The sequence below is a fragment of the Ascidiella aspersa genome, chromosome 9, assembly GCF_963924565.1.
Source record: "Ascidiella aspersa chromosome 9, kaAscAspe10.2, whole genome shotgun sequence".
In the NCBI taxonomy this organism is placed as follows: domain Eukaryota; kingdom Metazoa; phylum Chordata; class Ascidiacea; order Phlebobranchia; family Ascidiidae; genus Ascidiella; species Ascidiella aspersa.
The window spans coordinates 8,141,159-8,158,911 of NC_139455.1; the positions used below are offsets into that span (position 1 = coordinate 8,141,159).

The 17,753-nt window shown below is 37.6% G+C and overlaps 1 protein-coding gene across 1 annotated transcript; it reads right to left on the minus strand.

Annotated features, from left to right (window-relative positions):
* Window positions 1-4,402: 4,402 nt before the first annotated feature.
* LOC146132257 (uncharacterized) lies at window positions 4,403-11,678 on the minus strand. The gene is made up of 4 exons (XM_083397241.1): window positions 11,660-11,678; window positions 11,323-11,515; window positions 10,817-11,043; window positions 4,403-9,458 (listed from the first exon to the last, which is right to left on the minus strand). Exons 1-4 carry the CDS (start codon window positions 11,676-11,678, stop codon window positions 5,683-5,685), a joined length of 4,215 nt encoding a protein of 1,404 aa, XP_083253367.1. The 3' UTR covers window positions 4,403-5,682.
* Window positions 11,679-17,753: the final 6,075 nt, after the last annotated feature.

Sequence of the window (17,753 nt, forward strand, 5' to 3'; positions counted from 1 at the left end):
GTTTTCAGAGTGCCGGCCAGTCTTATTGGCCAAATATGACGTAATTTTCGTGTTCTTTTTCTTCCTACGTATTGGCTATATACATGTCGTTTCTTAGCGGCTTTGAGCTTTTCTCTAGAGAAGTCTTTTGCGAAGTTTTAGCCGACAGTCGCTGCAATAGGCGGTGGCTGTCTGTCTCACATTAACTTGAAAATAACGTTCACTAATGCTATTTGATAACGTTTTAATTCGTTGTAACAATATACTTTTAATTGGAATTTTAGTTGTGGTTATGACAGGTAGCATATCTGACCAGAAACCTTTGCAAACAACAAGAACTCGCGCGGTTGCGACCCGCCGGGCAACTGTATGGGGTCAGGGGCCAGGCCCCAGTGCACAGGTCGCGGCGGGGGCGCAACAATTGCCCTCTGTCAATATTGGTAGGGCAACATATGTTTAGACCTTAGAAATCGACGATCTTGAAACGCTTGTTTTTTTGATTTAGTCGTACGATTTGGGTGTTTATCCAATACTTTTTTCTGCGTGGTTTTTAACAACATGAAGTTTAAATTAAAACACGTTATCGCCCTAATTTCTCCCAAAGTAACTTTGTAATCAAGTCAAAACGATGTTTTGCCTTTGTGTAAGGCAAGAAAATATCCATCGAAAGCGATATATATTAGGTTTATGTGCAACAAATTAGTTTCCGGGGTGCAGGAGTATATATTAAACGTTACTATGTAGTAACTCGTCCATCAACGTATTAAGGAAGAAAATTCTTCCTGAACGACACTGATTTTGCAACTTTGTAGTTATATTGTGGCAGCCTTAAGAAACATGTGGAAAGAAAGTACAACTCAGATCAGTTTGGACCCAGATAGGCGTTTAAGGGTTAAGCACCTTATTTCTCTAAAATATATTAAAGATTGACTCCGTAATGCAGTTGTTTCTAAATTGAAAGTTACAACACTGAAAGTATTTGGGATTTGTTGGACCAAATATTATTTTGGGAAGGAGGCGCTAGTTTTCATGAATTGTGTCAAGAGAGGCGTTACAAATGTTAAGCAACCCGGCCTTACAATGTCCCGATGAACATGTTTTCACCGTAATTTAGTTAACGTCATTGTTCCGTGTTTTGCACTTAATAATACCGCTATTTCACAATAAAACAGTCGCATTTTTAGCACTTAGCGCGACCCCTTGCACACTTTTCTTTACTTTCGACTTGAGTGGCATGTTTGCTTTTCCAACGTAACAGATGGGTTCTTAGCCTACTCGTTTTATATCGGGAATTTTACTAATTTATTAATTATTGTTAATTTCATTTAAATAAATATCCAAAATATATCGTCAAATTGTAGCACCGACGGCAGGTTAGCTCCGAATTATTTTGTTTTTTTGTTGGTAAAAGCGAAAACTGCTCAACCTGAGTATTATTACGGCTCAGGATGTTATTAGTATATATACGTTTTTCGATTAACTACAGTACCTACATGATTCGCGAAAACACCTAAGCATTTTTCATGTGTAGGCCTATTGGTTGAAGTGCCTGTAAGCGTATAAGAAATATAATGATTAACCAATTTAAGGGTGATCAAACGTTTTAGGTCGCATTTTAAAATTTAGTGAAACATGGATAGTCGCACAAAGTGAATAAACGTGGGGGAAACTTTTGGTAGCCTACGCCAGACTGAGTAGTATTTTGGGAAATGCATCGAGGGCTGCGGAGTCGGTTAAAAATAACCCGAGTCCGACCCTAGCAAATAAAAAAATTCATTTCCGACTTCCTCCAAAGTGCGATTTCGTCGAGTCCCGAGTCCGGCTGCGACTCTGCAACCTGTATTTATTTCAGCCATTTACGTAACTAAATTAAGGTGGATTTTCAACAATTCCCTCGTATGATTGTAATTCATCCACTCGCAATACATGTTAAAAATATCCACTTTGGCCAGGGGTGGGCAACGTGCGGCCCTTTTCAGTTTTTTGTGCGGCCCTTCACCTTCTTTCAGCTATTTTTCCCTAAATAAGGCTACGGGTTTGAACCATGTTGGGACTTTTGCTCTATCAGCTTCCTGTTTGAAGTACAATGTAACCCGTAGGCTACATCGCTACTCTAATGCAGTTAAACTTGAATGGAAAGCCTCTATGACAAAACAATCTACATTCATAAAGTTTTACTGGTGTAACGTTGTTATGATAAAGAATTGTTTTGCAACAATTACACTTGTCTAGTATGGTCAAGGTGTAACATACTTTTGCCACGCATATTGACTGAGATTTTATGTTTAACAGCTGGTTTTGAATTAAGGCTGTTAATCAAATTGTTCTAAGCTGATCCGTACGAGAAAGGCGTCAGTGGAATTGTAGGAAAAGTTATTTCCGAATTCACAAGTATACAGCACTGACAAAACTGCCGTACTGGCAGCCTACTAGCTCATTAGTTTTGAGTTCCGAGTCCGACCTCAGAAAACAAACCGACTATACATACAATCCCAAATCCGACTACGCAGCCCTGATTACAACACAGTGAGTTAAATACTATTTTGTTAACTTATATCCGCTAATGCTTTTTATCGATTTTAAGTAAATCGGATTCGGCCCGCCAATGTAATTCATCCGGCCCGCAACCTCTTTGATAAATTAGACACGAGTCCATTTCAAATACTTTTTGACTATTTTAAAAACGTAAGCGCTTTCTCGATTGGACTGTATTTCAGCTGCATATTTGCCAACAAGTTTGCATTAAAACATTATAGCCTATGTTACATAGGTTATATCAATTTCAGTAAGCGGCCCGCGAAGTTTTTGTTGACCCTTGTACCTGTGCTAAAGCTACCTCAACTAAGTTTAGGGTTGTCATATTTCAGGTCAGAAAAATATTGGTAAAATCTGTGTCTAAATAAAACGATAAAATGTGCTTAAAAGCCTAGAATTATAAATATGTTTGCAAAAAATGACACAAATATTTGTTTACAGTCCAATAATTTTGTTTAAAACTGTATACTCTATTAGATTTGTTTTTACGATTGGTATTGATTTTGTAACACAACATTCAATCTTAGACTTGCCACACCTTTATCTCGTTTGTCCACTTGTCATTTACTGTACGTCACACAAGATGGTGTTTTATTAGTAAGTCATTCGGTTTTTGTTCTTGAAAAATAGTTTCAAGCAAAATGGTTGGAGGTTGTAGTAAGACGTAATAAGAATATCAAAGCCCATACAGAAGTGGGTATCATTTTGGACGTTTCGAATAACTCTTTATTCATTTTCAACATCATATTTCAAGATATTTTTCAAGATGTTGAAAATGAATAAAGAGTTATTCGAAACGTCCAAAATGATACCTACTTCTGTATGGGCTTTGAAATTCTTATTAAGTTTCAAGCAAAGTTTGACGTTTTTAATGCGTTTATGTCGTTTTTTTTATATCGAAGCTGGTATATGTTCTTAATGCGTCACGATTATTTCTGAAATCTATTTTAAAAAGTTTGGCGTAAATATATTTTCGTGCGGTTCGCGCAATCACACTGTACGTAATTGCTTGTTTGCCTCTGCTTCGCACGAGGACAGGTTCCTTGAGAATGAGATACGTTATGGCATGTAATGATGTTCAATTTATCCATGGGTACGCAATATTGGGTCGGTGTTACATTTGGTTAGTTTAATATAGTTAGCTTATGGAGATTGGTCCTGAGCAAGATTTCTGCAAACAAAATGTTGAAGCAATATAAAGACAGGCCTCATATTAATTAAATCCGAATTTAATTAATATGCTCATGTGTAATGTTTTGTTTACTTTAAGCTCAAAAGTGTTTTAATGAAGAGAGTAGTTGAGTCGCCAAAGCTTTACTTTGATACTTAAGCTTAGTATTTGGGTGGCAGCCAAAAAAGATTAACAAACCCTGCGTAATGGCGTCATATTCGCTCTATACTTTGCCCTTCCCCAACAAACAGTTAACATGTGTTTCAAATAGTTGGGTAAAACATTATTTTAAAGTGAATATCAAATTAGTGTAGTAATAAATTTTAAAATTTGCAGTAGAAATAGTTATTAGGACGAAACCAAATAAAAACATTTGGCAAATAGAATTAATAAATTTTCACTGAATAAAACATACATAACTGTTTAAATGGTTTTAGTTTATTATGGGATTTCTGAAATAACCCGAGCTCACTAAACAGTATGTGACTCCAAAAACCGCTAACGCTTGGCTGCAAATGAATAATATCTGTTGAGAGGCAACAACTGGAAAAACAATAAAGGCTATAGTCTACGCCGTAGGACTACGCTAGCGACTTACACGGCTGAAAAGTAATTTGACCCTAAATTCGAATGTATGCGGCTCACAAGCTGCTTTTCATGGCGTTTATTGCTAAGTAACAAAGCATACAATTGAATTTGGATGAATAACAAGACACAACATATAACGGGGCAACATGACAACACACAAAGTATAGTTGGGGATGAAAAGCATTACACAAATCAGAGTTGGGCTAAAAACTCATACAATGTCTACGGCTAAAAAAATATATTTTGCCAAATAATAACACCAAAAGCATATAGTTGGGTTAAATAACAACACACGTAATATTTTTATACATTTTTCCAACACAAAAAGCAATGCACACCAACTATCAGGAACTGGTATTTACAAATTTCTTATATTGATAGCACGAAACACCGGCTAAATATGCCAAGACGATAGTTTAAGAAATACACAGCATGCACGATTACAATATTAGATAATTGATGTTAAGTTTAAAGATTAGGAGAATTGCGAATAAATGGATGTTTAAAGGAGATGCGAAAAACGTAAAAATATACCAAAATAATTGGTGTTGTTTATATTAGAAGAATGCTTACAGGTCCTCACAAGAAAAATGGTATAAAAGAATGTAACACAAAAAATGGTACACATCTGTATATACTTGTAATGATCTTTCGCAATAAATTGAATGTTTAACAAACTTCAATGAGATACCTGTTGCTGTATTCTCGATCTTTAACATATATTATTAAACAAGGACGTCACAAATTTGGTACAAGCATTATCATATGAAAACATTATGGCGAGTAGACGCCGCTATAACAGCACAAGCGGTAAATATTAATTAGTGTCTAAAAAACGAATATATAATGTAATACAACCGGCCGCAACAACTAAACACTGAGCATAAAATTCACAAAAAAGAGAAAGCATCACGCGTCTACATTTTTTTCGGAAAGGGCATTGAACAAACATCGATCTAGGAAACAGCCCGGATGTAAGGCCTATGTTTCAAGGAGGCGTTTTGCTAATTGAAAGTCAATTTTCATTTTGTATATCCATGAAATAGCCAAATTGCTGTAGGTTTTCGTGTTAGCAAAGTATCGAGAAATTTACATTACGTAATCATAATGCGAAAAAGTTGTTTAGAAACAAAAAATATTTTTTTTACCCAACGGATAAAGCCTACTCACTGTGACTCAGACTGACACAGGATAACTATATAATATAGCTCATTTACAAAAAATGTAATATTGCAAATTATGCAGATGAATAATAACATTTACAGGGTGTTTTGTGGTCTAATCAAAGTAAATCATTACATAAGATACAATAAAGGCATCATTCGTCTCCAGAAAAAAAATGAAAAAGCGAACAGCATGAATGGAGGAAAATCAGCCGCGGCTCGGACTGTTGGTTGCGAAGGTCTGATCTAGCTAATAACATACGCACAATACTGACATTTGAAAGAGATGTTTTGCTGATTAAGAGTCAGCCTTTCGCTTTTTCGATTGCACGAAGGACATTCGACTTTCTCGATCAACCGGACGCAGTGAGCCTCTGCTGCGTTAAAGGTGTCAAAAGCTACGTGGAATTCAACACGGCACCCCGATTTGCCTTGCATCTGATACCTTTTCGGAGTGAAATAAATGTATAACTTTTGTTGAAATTTCAGATCCAATAATATTAATCCAAAGATTGGATGGTTTGCCTTTTTAACGGTGCCTGTGCAAACTTGAAGTTGTTGCACAGCCTGAGTATTTGCCCAAGTTTTTTGCGTTTCATTCCACTCTCCTAATTGTTGTCTTTGAATAAATTTTTTAATGGTGTTTGATTTTTCATTGGTAAGAAATTCCAAACGTCTTCCTTTAACAAATGTTTGCGAGCGCATCTTTTGGCGTAACGTTTCAATTAGTTCAATATCATCGTTGTTTGGTTTATCAGAAGATACTACAATTGCAAATTTGATCGCGTACAGGTAAAGATCGGCATAACCACGCTCGTTACGACTTCTCCAATCTGTCACAAATCGAAATACCACCTCTTGTAAGTTGTAACATTTTTCTGACAAAGCTGGATGACGAATATACTGGAGCCAGTTGTACATATCAAGATTGACAGAGACATCAATTGGGTGGGAATAAATGGTGGACAACAAATTTTCGTACATAGTGACAACATCCCTTCGACTCTGATTTTTATCAATGTAACCAACTGTTTCGTTTCCTTCTATTGCCCTTCTGGTATTTCGTAATTGATTGCGAACAAGGGGGATATTACGATGAATATTTTCAATTTCAAACAACTGAACCCTGTCATCTTTAAAATATAATTTGTAAGATATGAGTGCCTCTTGATATTTTGATTTGGCAAGTTCCTGTTTCCTTGATTTTAGCTTGCATTCTTCCAAAAGATCACCACATATGAAGTTCGAATTTCTGATAAACTCAGCAAGTCTGGGATAGGTTTCATTTAGTTTTTCGACATTAGAGCAGCCACCATGTCGCTTATCCACATACTCAGCAAAACGAAGTCGAAGCTTTATTTCGCCCATATAACCAAAAGAAAAATTGTCAATTGCCATTTGTCTGGATTTGTGAAAATGGGAAATCGAAAGTTCGGCTTGGTCAAGGGCACTTTCTATATTTTCGTTACCTCCGTTTAGAAGTTGACTAGCATGTCTAGAACAACAATTTGCAAACATGTTGTGAAATTGACAGGATTTTTGCAAAGTTGGATTGTGCTTTTCAAGGTCAAGTGCCTTTAATAGGTAAGTTTCTGCGCGTTGAAAGTCGCCAAACGCAGTGCACACTCTTCCGGCATGTCCATTGTAATCTGAATTATCGGGAAATGCGTCGACCAGAGCTACCATTACTTTTATTTTATTATCATTTTCTGGAATATCATTTATAAGTGGAGCAAAGTTTACTTTCGCCTTATCGTCTGGTGTAGATTCACGCCGGATTAGCAGTAAATAAATGGAATGTCCAATTCCCGACCAAGGTTGATTTCGACCACAAATCTGTTTAAAAATTTCAATCAGATCGATCACATGGGTGTGAAGAGATTGGCGAACGGATGGCAACAATGGGGCATAAAACGGTTCAGCCACCCTTTGATCATATTCGCTAGAGGGAGAAAGTGCCAACTGCAATATTTCTCTAGCCACCATTGGATACGATATTGTCCATTCATGTTCGTTTTCGATAAAAAATTGATAGGCTCTGTAAGGAAGGTCGGTCATTTTTACGAATTTCATCGAATTAGGGTGAAGGAAAGCCCTGAACGCATTCCTGCTGATTCCAGTCTGTCCGTAATAATCCAGAAGTGAAAGGTAGACCAAAATACGTTGCCACTTTGATAGTTCAGCTTTTTTACAAAAAAATCCCGTAACGTAGCTCCTAATGCCGGTGTACTCCTCATTAAACGCGTACAAACCAAATTCGAACATTTGTGGGGCATCATATTTTTGATCAGCGCGAAGTTGAAGCTCTGCCATTTTACAAGAACCGTTTGAAACAAAATTGTTCAAAATTGTTATCAGACGTGAAGCTTCGTCCGAAGATGTCGATTCACTAAGGCTTAGTGAATCAGATTTTAAATCACTTCTGTTTTCGATTAGGTCCGACTTTCGTTCAACAAGTAGCACCACGAGTTCGATGTGTTGTTTCGCTTGATCGACGATGTTCTTCTTATCGACGCCGTCAAGTAAGATGAGCAACGGCAACCTGGTCTTTTCATACAGAATTTTTAGATTTTTTACAAGATCAGCCGTGGTAGGATAGGGTGGTTTAACTTCAATACATGGAATAACTTGTCGCAAAGACCACAGTATTTGTCGTGCGAGAGTGCTACCCCCACTTCCTGGAGTATGAATCAGCCTTAATATTTTTGGCTTCCATTCTTGATTAATCTCTTGTTTTATCTTTTCACACGCTTCATTTTCAATATCTCTTTTTATAGCAACATTACCCCTTGCAATGTGATCCCATGTTGCTACACCACCTTTGTGAAATGACTCTTCTTTGGTTTTGCGTAACCTCTCATCGCTAACTTCTTCTGTTATGTTTATTTCCGTTGACAAAATATCCATATAAGAAGGAAATTCTTTGGTTTTGATTTTGATTTTCTTTAATTCATCGTTAGAGGTCTTTCCAGGGACGGTCACGACTCCATACAATCCTGTATTTAACATGGTTGGTCCAACCTTTTCAAAACAGAGACTAACTTCATAAGGTGAAATTTGCACACACGTAGAATCTAGTTTATACTTGCTCAGTGTTGTAAACAAGTGTGAGTCAGATTTAGGCGTTTCGGGAACGCAAAAAATCAGTTTAACGGGAAAAGTCTTTATATTCCCAATGGTGAATTGTTTTCGAATTAACTGTAATAATCGATCAAGAATGTAGCATGAAATGGAATCTGTTTTGTACCAGAGCAAAACAAAGCATGCCGTTTTGTCTGGACAACAATACTGAGCTGCTTTGGTCACAACTGTTTCCAAAGCGGTATCGTATTTATCTTCCCAATCCGAGTAATCTGTGACGCACTTATTGGTTATCGCAAGCCAATTGGTTTTGTCAGCTTCTAAATCATCGACGTAGTCATCCACATTTCTTCGCGACACCTCTTTTTGCCTGAAATCTAATGAGTCAAACAGACACTCATCCTCATCTTGACAGTCCAAGTCGAACACCTGTATCCACGGAATTGCTGATATTCCGCCTAACTTGTTGTTTGGTACGCTAGTTGTGACTAGAAAGTATGCTTGACTGCCATCGACTTTGTCAAACATTTTTAAAATCGAAAACATCGAATCTTTATTGGTAGATGCAGATGAAGGCAATTTATCTTTTATCCAAGTTTCGTTTTGTCGTTGTGTGGTAGCTATTTCGCTTCTATGGCGCAGTGCATCACGAACTCTTGTCATCCAGCTCGGATGAATAAGAGCCCCTTCACGTTTTATTTTAATCATAGTATTATCAACAATGTGAATATAGTCACTTGAATCAACAAATGAACTAAAATCTCCCAGATTTAAAGCATCAAAACTACCGAATCGTGCTTCATATTGTGATTTTGTGTCATCTAGACACTTCCGTGCCAGTTGTGAATCTTCCTTGGGATTAACGATGCTGCTGATTAGAAGATTAGCACAGAAAGCTCTTCTTTCTCTTTGGGTGTTTAAGCTTTCTATATCTGAAATACCTGTATGCAACAAGTTGGATATTAATAAAACATATTTTTCCGAATTTTCAATGCCGGTGACCCTGATTTAGTTTAGGTAGAAATAAAAGTATAGTAAACAAGACCAAAAACTGAAAAGTACAAAGACAAGATGTATCTAGATGGTAGGTTAATTGGTTGCATTTCAGTTTAGTTTAAATTACTTTATTTTTTCAACTGAATGAATTTATGCAGATAAAAACGGAAATGTTTTGCTTGGGGGCAATACATTTGTCTGATTTGCCAACAATTACCGATTTATATGTGAATTAACTTTCTGAGCGATACGGCCTTTCCTTTTTGCCTGCCTGTCGTGGTGCAAGTTTTAATGCTGTTTTTGTGTAAAAGAACGAGTATTTTAGGTGAGTTGCGTTGTGTATTGTATGGTTTTGCCAGCCCTGATAATCTGACAATGTGCAAAATGTAACCTTTGCCAAATTTACTACGATGACACATTGGTCAGTTCGCCCAGCATTAACGACCTTTTGTATAAAACGTCTTGTAGTAATAATAACACTGCTTTTTTTTTGCACTACCTTGCTTTGTAAATTATTAAAGCGTAGTTTATATCACGCCTTCTTACCTACACTTATGCGTGTGACATCATAATGATGCATTGGTAATTAAATTGCTTAAATTACGCGAATTTCTCCTGATTCTCCCGGTTCCCCAAATAGTTAGAACGTTATTATCATGCCAAATACATTTCCCGGAAACATGTAAAGCGACCTACATTTTTTGTTTTTAAAATATGTATAATAAAGAGGCAGGTCTACGTAGTCGGAGTCTGAACTCTAGCACGACAACATCAGACCAACCGAGTCCAAAGTCCAACGTGAAAATGCTTACCAAATTTGTAACCGATAAGGTACAAACTATAAATCGTAGGAGTAAAATACCATATAGTTAAAATAATATTCTAACTACTATTGTGGGTGTATTAGATTTATTACACGCATATGAGTAGATTGCTGTACATCCGCCCTATTTAAGTTACGTAAATGGGTGAAATACAGGCTGTCGACACAGGACTCAGGAGTCAAAGAAATTGGGGAATTGGCCAGGATCGGATTTGAGAGTGGTACTACAGTTTATTTTTTCAGGCGGAGTTGGATTGTTTTCAACCTACTCCGCAGCCCTATTGGTCAGTAACAACTAACAAGAACAATAAATTGCTTAAAAATTCTGCACGACACTCATGACCGCATTACAGAGAAAACCTAAAAGAGTTGTTGGGCAGTACGCAGCCGAACCAAATAAATAAGGAGCGTTACAATAATTTACAGTGGCGTTAACAACACTTCTGTATTTCTATAAATAGAAAATATTTTATAACTGACCTATTTCTTTTAACGCTTCGGTAAACTGCGCAATTCTTTCTGCGGTTTCTTCAGCTGAGCATCCTGCTTTTATGTGAAACCCGCCTCGAAATTCTGAACTGGATGGTTTACTTTTGTCGCTTTCGTAAATGAGAAGATACAAATCTTTCAGCAACAACTTGGATTGATACAATGGCTCACAGAATTTATGAAACTGTTTGCATGTATTGTCCGTGAGCACCAAAATACTGAAAGGTAAAAATTGACATGTTCGATAGCACAGGTTAAGTTTTCTTAGCTTACACAGAAAAATTAGAAATTAATCGATTAAAACATTTAATACACGTTATAACTTCGGAAAGGATTACTAAAATCAGTCGGCCAAATCAGGATTTTCGTGCAAGTAAGTCCAGGCTAGAAAAACTCATTTAAAGGGGATCAACAGTTCGTTTTCAGCAACTGAAACATTAATTTTTTTCTTTCGGTAATCCTTTCGTAGGCTTTATTTGCAGAAATAAAAGGCTTACCTAGATAATAATGCATGGTGAACGCCCGACATCAAGTTAGAAATGATTTCTCTTCCGGCGATTTCGAACTGTACAACACTGTAGCCCATAAGTTTTAAATTTCGCTCGATAGCACAGACATAGTCCAAATCATCAGGATGTCCAATCAAAGCAATATCCCCATCCGAGATGCCAGACGATGACACAGTTGAAGCTGTGTAGTAAGCTTGTGTATTATTTACATTATCCAGTGAAGATGTGCGTGTTGGTAAAAAAAATTTAAAGGAGCACATAATCAAATTAAATACCAATATATTGTTAAAGTAAAAGGATTAAAAGTATAAAATCACCGAGATACCTGTAGAAGCAGCTTCCATTTTCCACTATAAGCTTTCAATAACCATTTACTCACAATATTATGTTTTCTGTAATAATAGATGAAAATATTGTCACTTACTTCGCCGAGCTATAATAATTAAAGATAAACTATGTTAAATTAAATTATATCCTATAAATAACTACGCAACCTAACTGTAGAAGCTCTTTATTCGTAGTATACCTATTTGCTTAACTCGCTAGCCTTTATAACTGAAAAACAAAACACACAGTGCTTTGAGTGAAAAAGTCTCTTAAAATCAAATAAAAAATTGGTTGCACTAAATTTCTAGTCTTTAATGAGCTAGACCACCACAGCAAACGGTTAATTTTTCTATATAGCTTTGATCTTATAAATGCAAAGAGCAATAATGCGTCACATTTTTTCTCTGGGCCCTGGGAGCAGCTGTAGGCTTCTTAACCAAAAATGAAATTACTTTTGTTGCAAAGTTAACCAACGAAATTTCTGTGTTAAACTCGCTTTTGGCCCTCTGGTTTAATTATTTTGTTCTGGATAATAATATCCTAAAAATATCCAGGTGGACCAAGTTTCATGGTTTCTCGAATCTTGTGCGCTCGCCACCCGCCCACTACATTAGTAACTTCAAAGAGACATCGGAAATCGTGACTAGACATACAACTAATTTTCGACAGTTTTGCGCGAGCATTCTTTAATCGGACAAACCTTTGGCGGTAAAATCACGCACAAGTTGTTACTGGCCACTGTTTTATTTGATTTTGTTTTAGCAAAACCTATGCTCCTGCGCTTGTTTTTGTAAAGGCTTAACTGGCAGTTTTTGGTACAGCCTGTACTAACAGCTCAAAGTTTATATTAATTAACTAGTGAAGGAAAGTAAACTCCGCCGAACGGGGAATCACATACGAGAATTTCCCCATGGTGGTGTTTTGAGCAGAATTAGAAATATTCACTGGGGTTTGCAACAACGGTAGCATTCTATATCAGGAAACCAAATCTTTTATACTTTGCGCTGTTGTTTAAATGTTGCCAAAAAAATCTAAACCTAATCTATGTTTTGCTGCTGCTAGAGCTTATCTAACTAAATCTACGCAACACAGAACAACAGTCGATTCATTTGCCTACACATACACTCTGTAGATTACACTTCAATAGCAGAGTTGTGTATTACGCGAAGCATATGCAAACATACGACAGGTAAGTTATATATCCAGACTATATGGTAACATTACAACAGGTAAGTTATATATCCAGACTGTATGCTAAACATTTTGGCGACATTTGGATTCTAAATTATTCGCAATGGTTATACAACGATTCGGAACTTTGGTGGAAACTTTTACACAAATATTGCACTTTCGCTCTGACGTCGCTTCTGGTAAAACAAGACCGGTAACGCAATTTACAAGCATTCGTGACAAGGGCGACGAGTTTATGGTACATGTGCAAAGCGGACAGACAGATGGGCAAAACTAAAACTAAAAACGGCTCGGCGTGGTCGGTAGAAGAGAGCTGATTTCGTTTCTGATCATTCAGCAGGCACGACCACCTTCTCTGCCGCTGCCTCTTCACAGGTGGTGTCTTTGTAGGTGCAAGACAAGATGGTTAACTGACTGTGCTTTCTTGGCGTGGCGTCGTCGCAAACCATGTCGTAGTTCCTTGACGCGGTGAAGGCCGGTTTGCAGCACTTGCACTTCCCTAGGGACGAACAGCGACAAAATTAGGAAGTTGTAGAAAGCTGTGCTTTTCTTCGGGGCAGCGCCTCGAGAAACTAGTGCTTTCTAGGGTATTTTTACCGCGGTTTTGTCTTTATACAGCCTTAGAGAGCAACAGGGCCCGCAGGCTAACCTTTTAGCGATTTTGTACAATTTTACCACTTGGACTAGCGAACCCTTAAGTTATAGCCTTAGTTTACCAACAACGCTACCAGTGTCTCTATAGGTTTTAAACAAACAAACAAATAGAAAAAATAAACGTTTAGATAAGCCGTTTTCAAACTGGGGTCCGCAGACCAAATAGAGTCCGTACAACAGTTTCAGAGGGTCCGCAAGGAGAACAACTCTTTAAGGTTTTCAACATTAGGCTTTGGCGAATTTTTTAAACACTAGTCTATGTTTTAAACATGATCTGTCATCATTATCCTCTTTAGTTATGCTTTATTATTCGATCATGTGGAGTGTTTTATGATGTCTATTGTGACATCATAAAGCAACTATTATACTCTACTACCTGATGTCAGCGAATTGTTCGCCTTAGTTAGAAAGTTGTTACATTGGAAAGAATCGTCACTACACTAGTGTACAACAAGAAACATGGGTCAAATGACCCTTGAACTTTTATAGGGCGGCGAAATATCAAAGTAATTGCAAAGGGTCCGCCAGGCAAATTTTCTGGAAAAGTTTAAGAACCGCTGGTTAAGATAACCCTCGTATCTACCCTTATGCGATCACTCCTGTTTCGTGCCAGCTTAGTTGGTAGTTTGAATAATGACAACGAATTGACTGCGCTTGTTATCCCCAAACCATGCACTGTAGCCAAAGAAGAGATTTTTACCTGCTATGAGACCCGACGTAGGGTTGATGTGCTGTGTGGTAGGGCACGATCTCGAGCAGTAGTTGATGTCGTAGGCCTTGTTTGTCCAGCAGCGGTGACCTTCGACGGTAGCATTGAGAATTACGTTCCGAGTGCCGACTGCGCACGGGTAGGGCGACTCTTCACCTTTAAAATGGAAAGTAAAGTTTTAGTCTTGCTTTTATGCAGATGTTTCGTCGTTCACATAAACATCGTACAAACGCTGGGTAGCCCGAACTGGCCAAAATTGTCGTGCTCCGCGCAAATATAAATTGTATTTCTGGTGTGTCTTATCCTTTTTGATAAAATTGTTTTAGCATAAAAGTGTGCGTCCTATAGCACTCTAAAAATGAAACTTTGGGGTTGAACGATATAACGCCGCTTTGCGCAAGTCGATAACATTGTTGCAATGTGTGGTGTACTAAAGGTTACTCTTTATGACGATTTAGATGTGACGCTACAGATGTCACTTTTTGACGTCTTTCATGAAAAGAAAAATGATATTGTCATTCGCAAAAGAAAACTCTTAGATGCGTTAATCAGTTCAACTGTGTTGTACCGCCATAGGGGAAAAACTAAAATTTACTTTTATTCAGGTCCTCTTAGTCGTTATGCCAGCCCTATAGCTTTTCGTCAAATAACTGATTCCAAATCAACCTGTTTAAGGTAGCTTTTTACGCTGATCGTGTGAATTTGTTAGTACCACCAACTGTAAATAACCCTCAAGAAAGCAAACTCGTATACTTACAGTACTTGCAGCAGCCAGAAGTAGAAAGGTTGGCAATAATCCGTCCACCCCTCTGTGCAACATATAACAGTTTGGTTTAGTTTAAACAGAAATAAATCAATAAAATGTTTTTTAGGTAGATCAGACAGGCGGTCCATGACTAATCCCTTAATTTCAAACATTTTCAAATAGTCGTAATAGGCATTTAATAAAAAAAACCGATGCAGATATTTGCCCGATTTTTGTTATTTACATTGTCCCGACAGTGGTGATTAGAATAACTGCAATTTTTCGAAGAATAAGAATACTAGTTCTCGACAAAATATACCCGTTCAGATGGGACTCTTGCACAAGATGCATACTTACCTCAACGCAAGGTTGGTTTATCGGCTCGCACCCGTACTTATTGTAGGAGACGATTTGCGGACATTTGGTGGTTGTATTGTATTCGCAGCTCGATGCCACCCGATTCGATTTGTTTTCAACGCTTGTAGCGTTCGTATTAGGATAATTCGGGGCTTTGAAGCGTCTGTATTAGAACATGTGTTAGAAATTAGACGCTTTAAGCGTAGTGTTTTAGAACAGGATACAGGCGAACAGCGAATGCGCAGACTAATCATGCATAACGAAACGTTGCCAAGCGATGAAAACTACAGTTTTTTTTATCTTGTACAGTTTTGGATATTAGAAATGCAGAAATGTTTATTGTTTATAACTGTAACAAGTTAATGCGATGTTTATAATTTTGGCGGTGGTCTAGAATCTTACCACAATAACTAAATCAACGCACAGTATGTGGATTAGGGTGCTAGTTAGCGTTTGGATTTGGGTGGGTCAAGTATGGCGCTCTTTCACTATTGTACGTAAAAATTAATAAAAATTTTTTTTCTTCAAATGTCGCATACCACAACACATATTGTTTGGGTAGGGCGCGGGTTTGCGTTTGGTTGAGGGTGGGTCAAGTTATTATTAATAATAAACATAATATTACTTGACCCACCCTCACCCAAACGCTAACCCGCACCCTAACCCAAACAATATGTGTTGTGGTATGCGGTACTATTATTTTTATTTTTTTTGCATAACTTTTCACGTACAATAGTGAAAGAGCGCCTCAAGTATTAGTATTAAATAAAGAATATTATAATACTTCACCCACCCACACCCAAACGCTAACTCGCACCCTAACTCAAATTTTGTGCCTTGATTTCATAACTGTGGTAGGATTCTAGACCAGCGCCGAAAGCAGACCAGAGATACACTTTTTTCGTGCTGGTCTAAAGTCCTACCACAACGCGCATTATTTCGGTAAGGGTTAAAAATGAATATAAGAATACTTGACCCACCCACACCCAAACACTAACTCTCGCCGCCACTAACCCTAATATTGTGCGTTGATTTAATAATGTGGTAGGATTCTAGACCAGCGCCCTTTTTTAACTTTGTTGCACCTGCATCCGCGTGTTCTGTTATACTTTCCAGGCTGGGGTAAGGGTGGTTCAAGTATTATCATTAATAGTATTGCTTAACCTATACCCAAACCGAAACGCTAACCCGCACCCTAACCTAAATAATGTTCGCTAAGGTAGGCTTCAGCAACAATAAAAGCTTTTAACCTGCTATTTACTGGGTAAAATTATAAACATCGCATTAACTTGGTACAGTTATAAACATTTCTGCATTTCTAATATCCAAAACTGTACAAGATAAAAAATCTGTAGTTTGCATCGCTTGGCAACGTTTCGTTATGCATGATTAGTCTGCGCATTCGCTGTTCGCCTGTATCCTGTTCTAAAACACTACGCTTAAAGCGTCTAATTTCTAACACATAATCTAACACAGACGCTTCAAAGCCCCGAATTATCCTAATACGAACGCTACAAGCGTTGAAAACAAATCGAATCGGGTGTCGATGCATAACAGGAGTCGTTTCGGATAGAGCTTCCAATCTAAAAACAACGGAGCATGAGGTAGTAAACATTTGTAACTGCTGTCGTCTTGAATCGCAAGCCAAAATTTGCACAAAAAATGACTAAAAACGTGGCACATTTGAGTTTATAAATAACGGTTTTCGTTCCGCATTGCAAAAAGATCTTATAAAAGGATCGTCGCCAAAAAAAAGGACGTTCGTGTACAATGACAGTAAGTACGCTGCGAATTGCAGTCAGGGAAACATTTCAGGGAAACAATTAATAATGTTTCGATTTCGTCTACCACTCTTCATTAAATTTCCTGGAAAACATCTAAAATTGATGCGTACATCGGAGAAAAAGGTTGAATCCGCCATGTGAAGAACATACAGAGACTTACCGGGAAAGCGATTTCGTTTTGCACGCACTTGTCGCAGACCCAGTCGAACTCAGGGCAGCACTCACTGACGGCGTTGGTACGTACGCGCCTCAAGCCGATGCCCCAGGTTATGTTCCACTGGACGCAGACCGACTGCAGCATGGCGTTGTTCATACATTGGTACCGGGCCAGTCTTGCTATTGCGCTGTTCCAGCTGAAATCAAAGACAATTGTATGGTTTGGATTTTCGGTAGAGGGCGGAGAAACATACGAGACAATTTTTTTAATAAAAAAAAAATAATAAAATCCATAAAAAATAGATTTTTTTAACTTGTTTGATAAGTCTGTATGATTGAACCGCATTTGTTGACTATACCTAAACTCTCGTTTAAACAAATATTAGACCTGTACTTGGACTGGGTTGTGAATCCCTGGCCTGACGTATAATATGGATTATATTATTTTGCACTCTATAAAAATAGTTTTTTTTTATGTTTTCGACTACTGATGAAT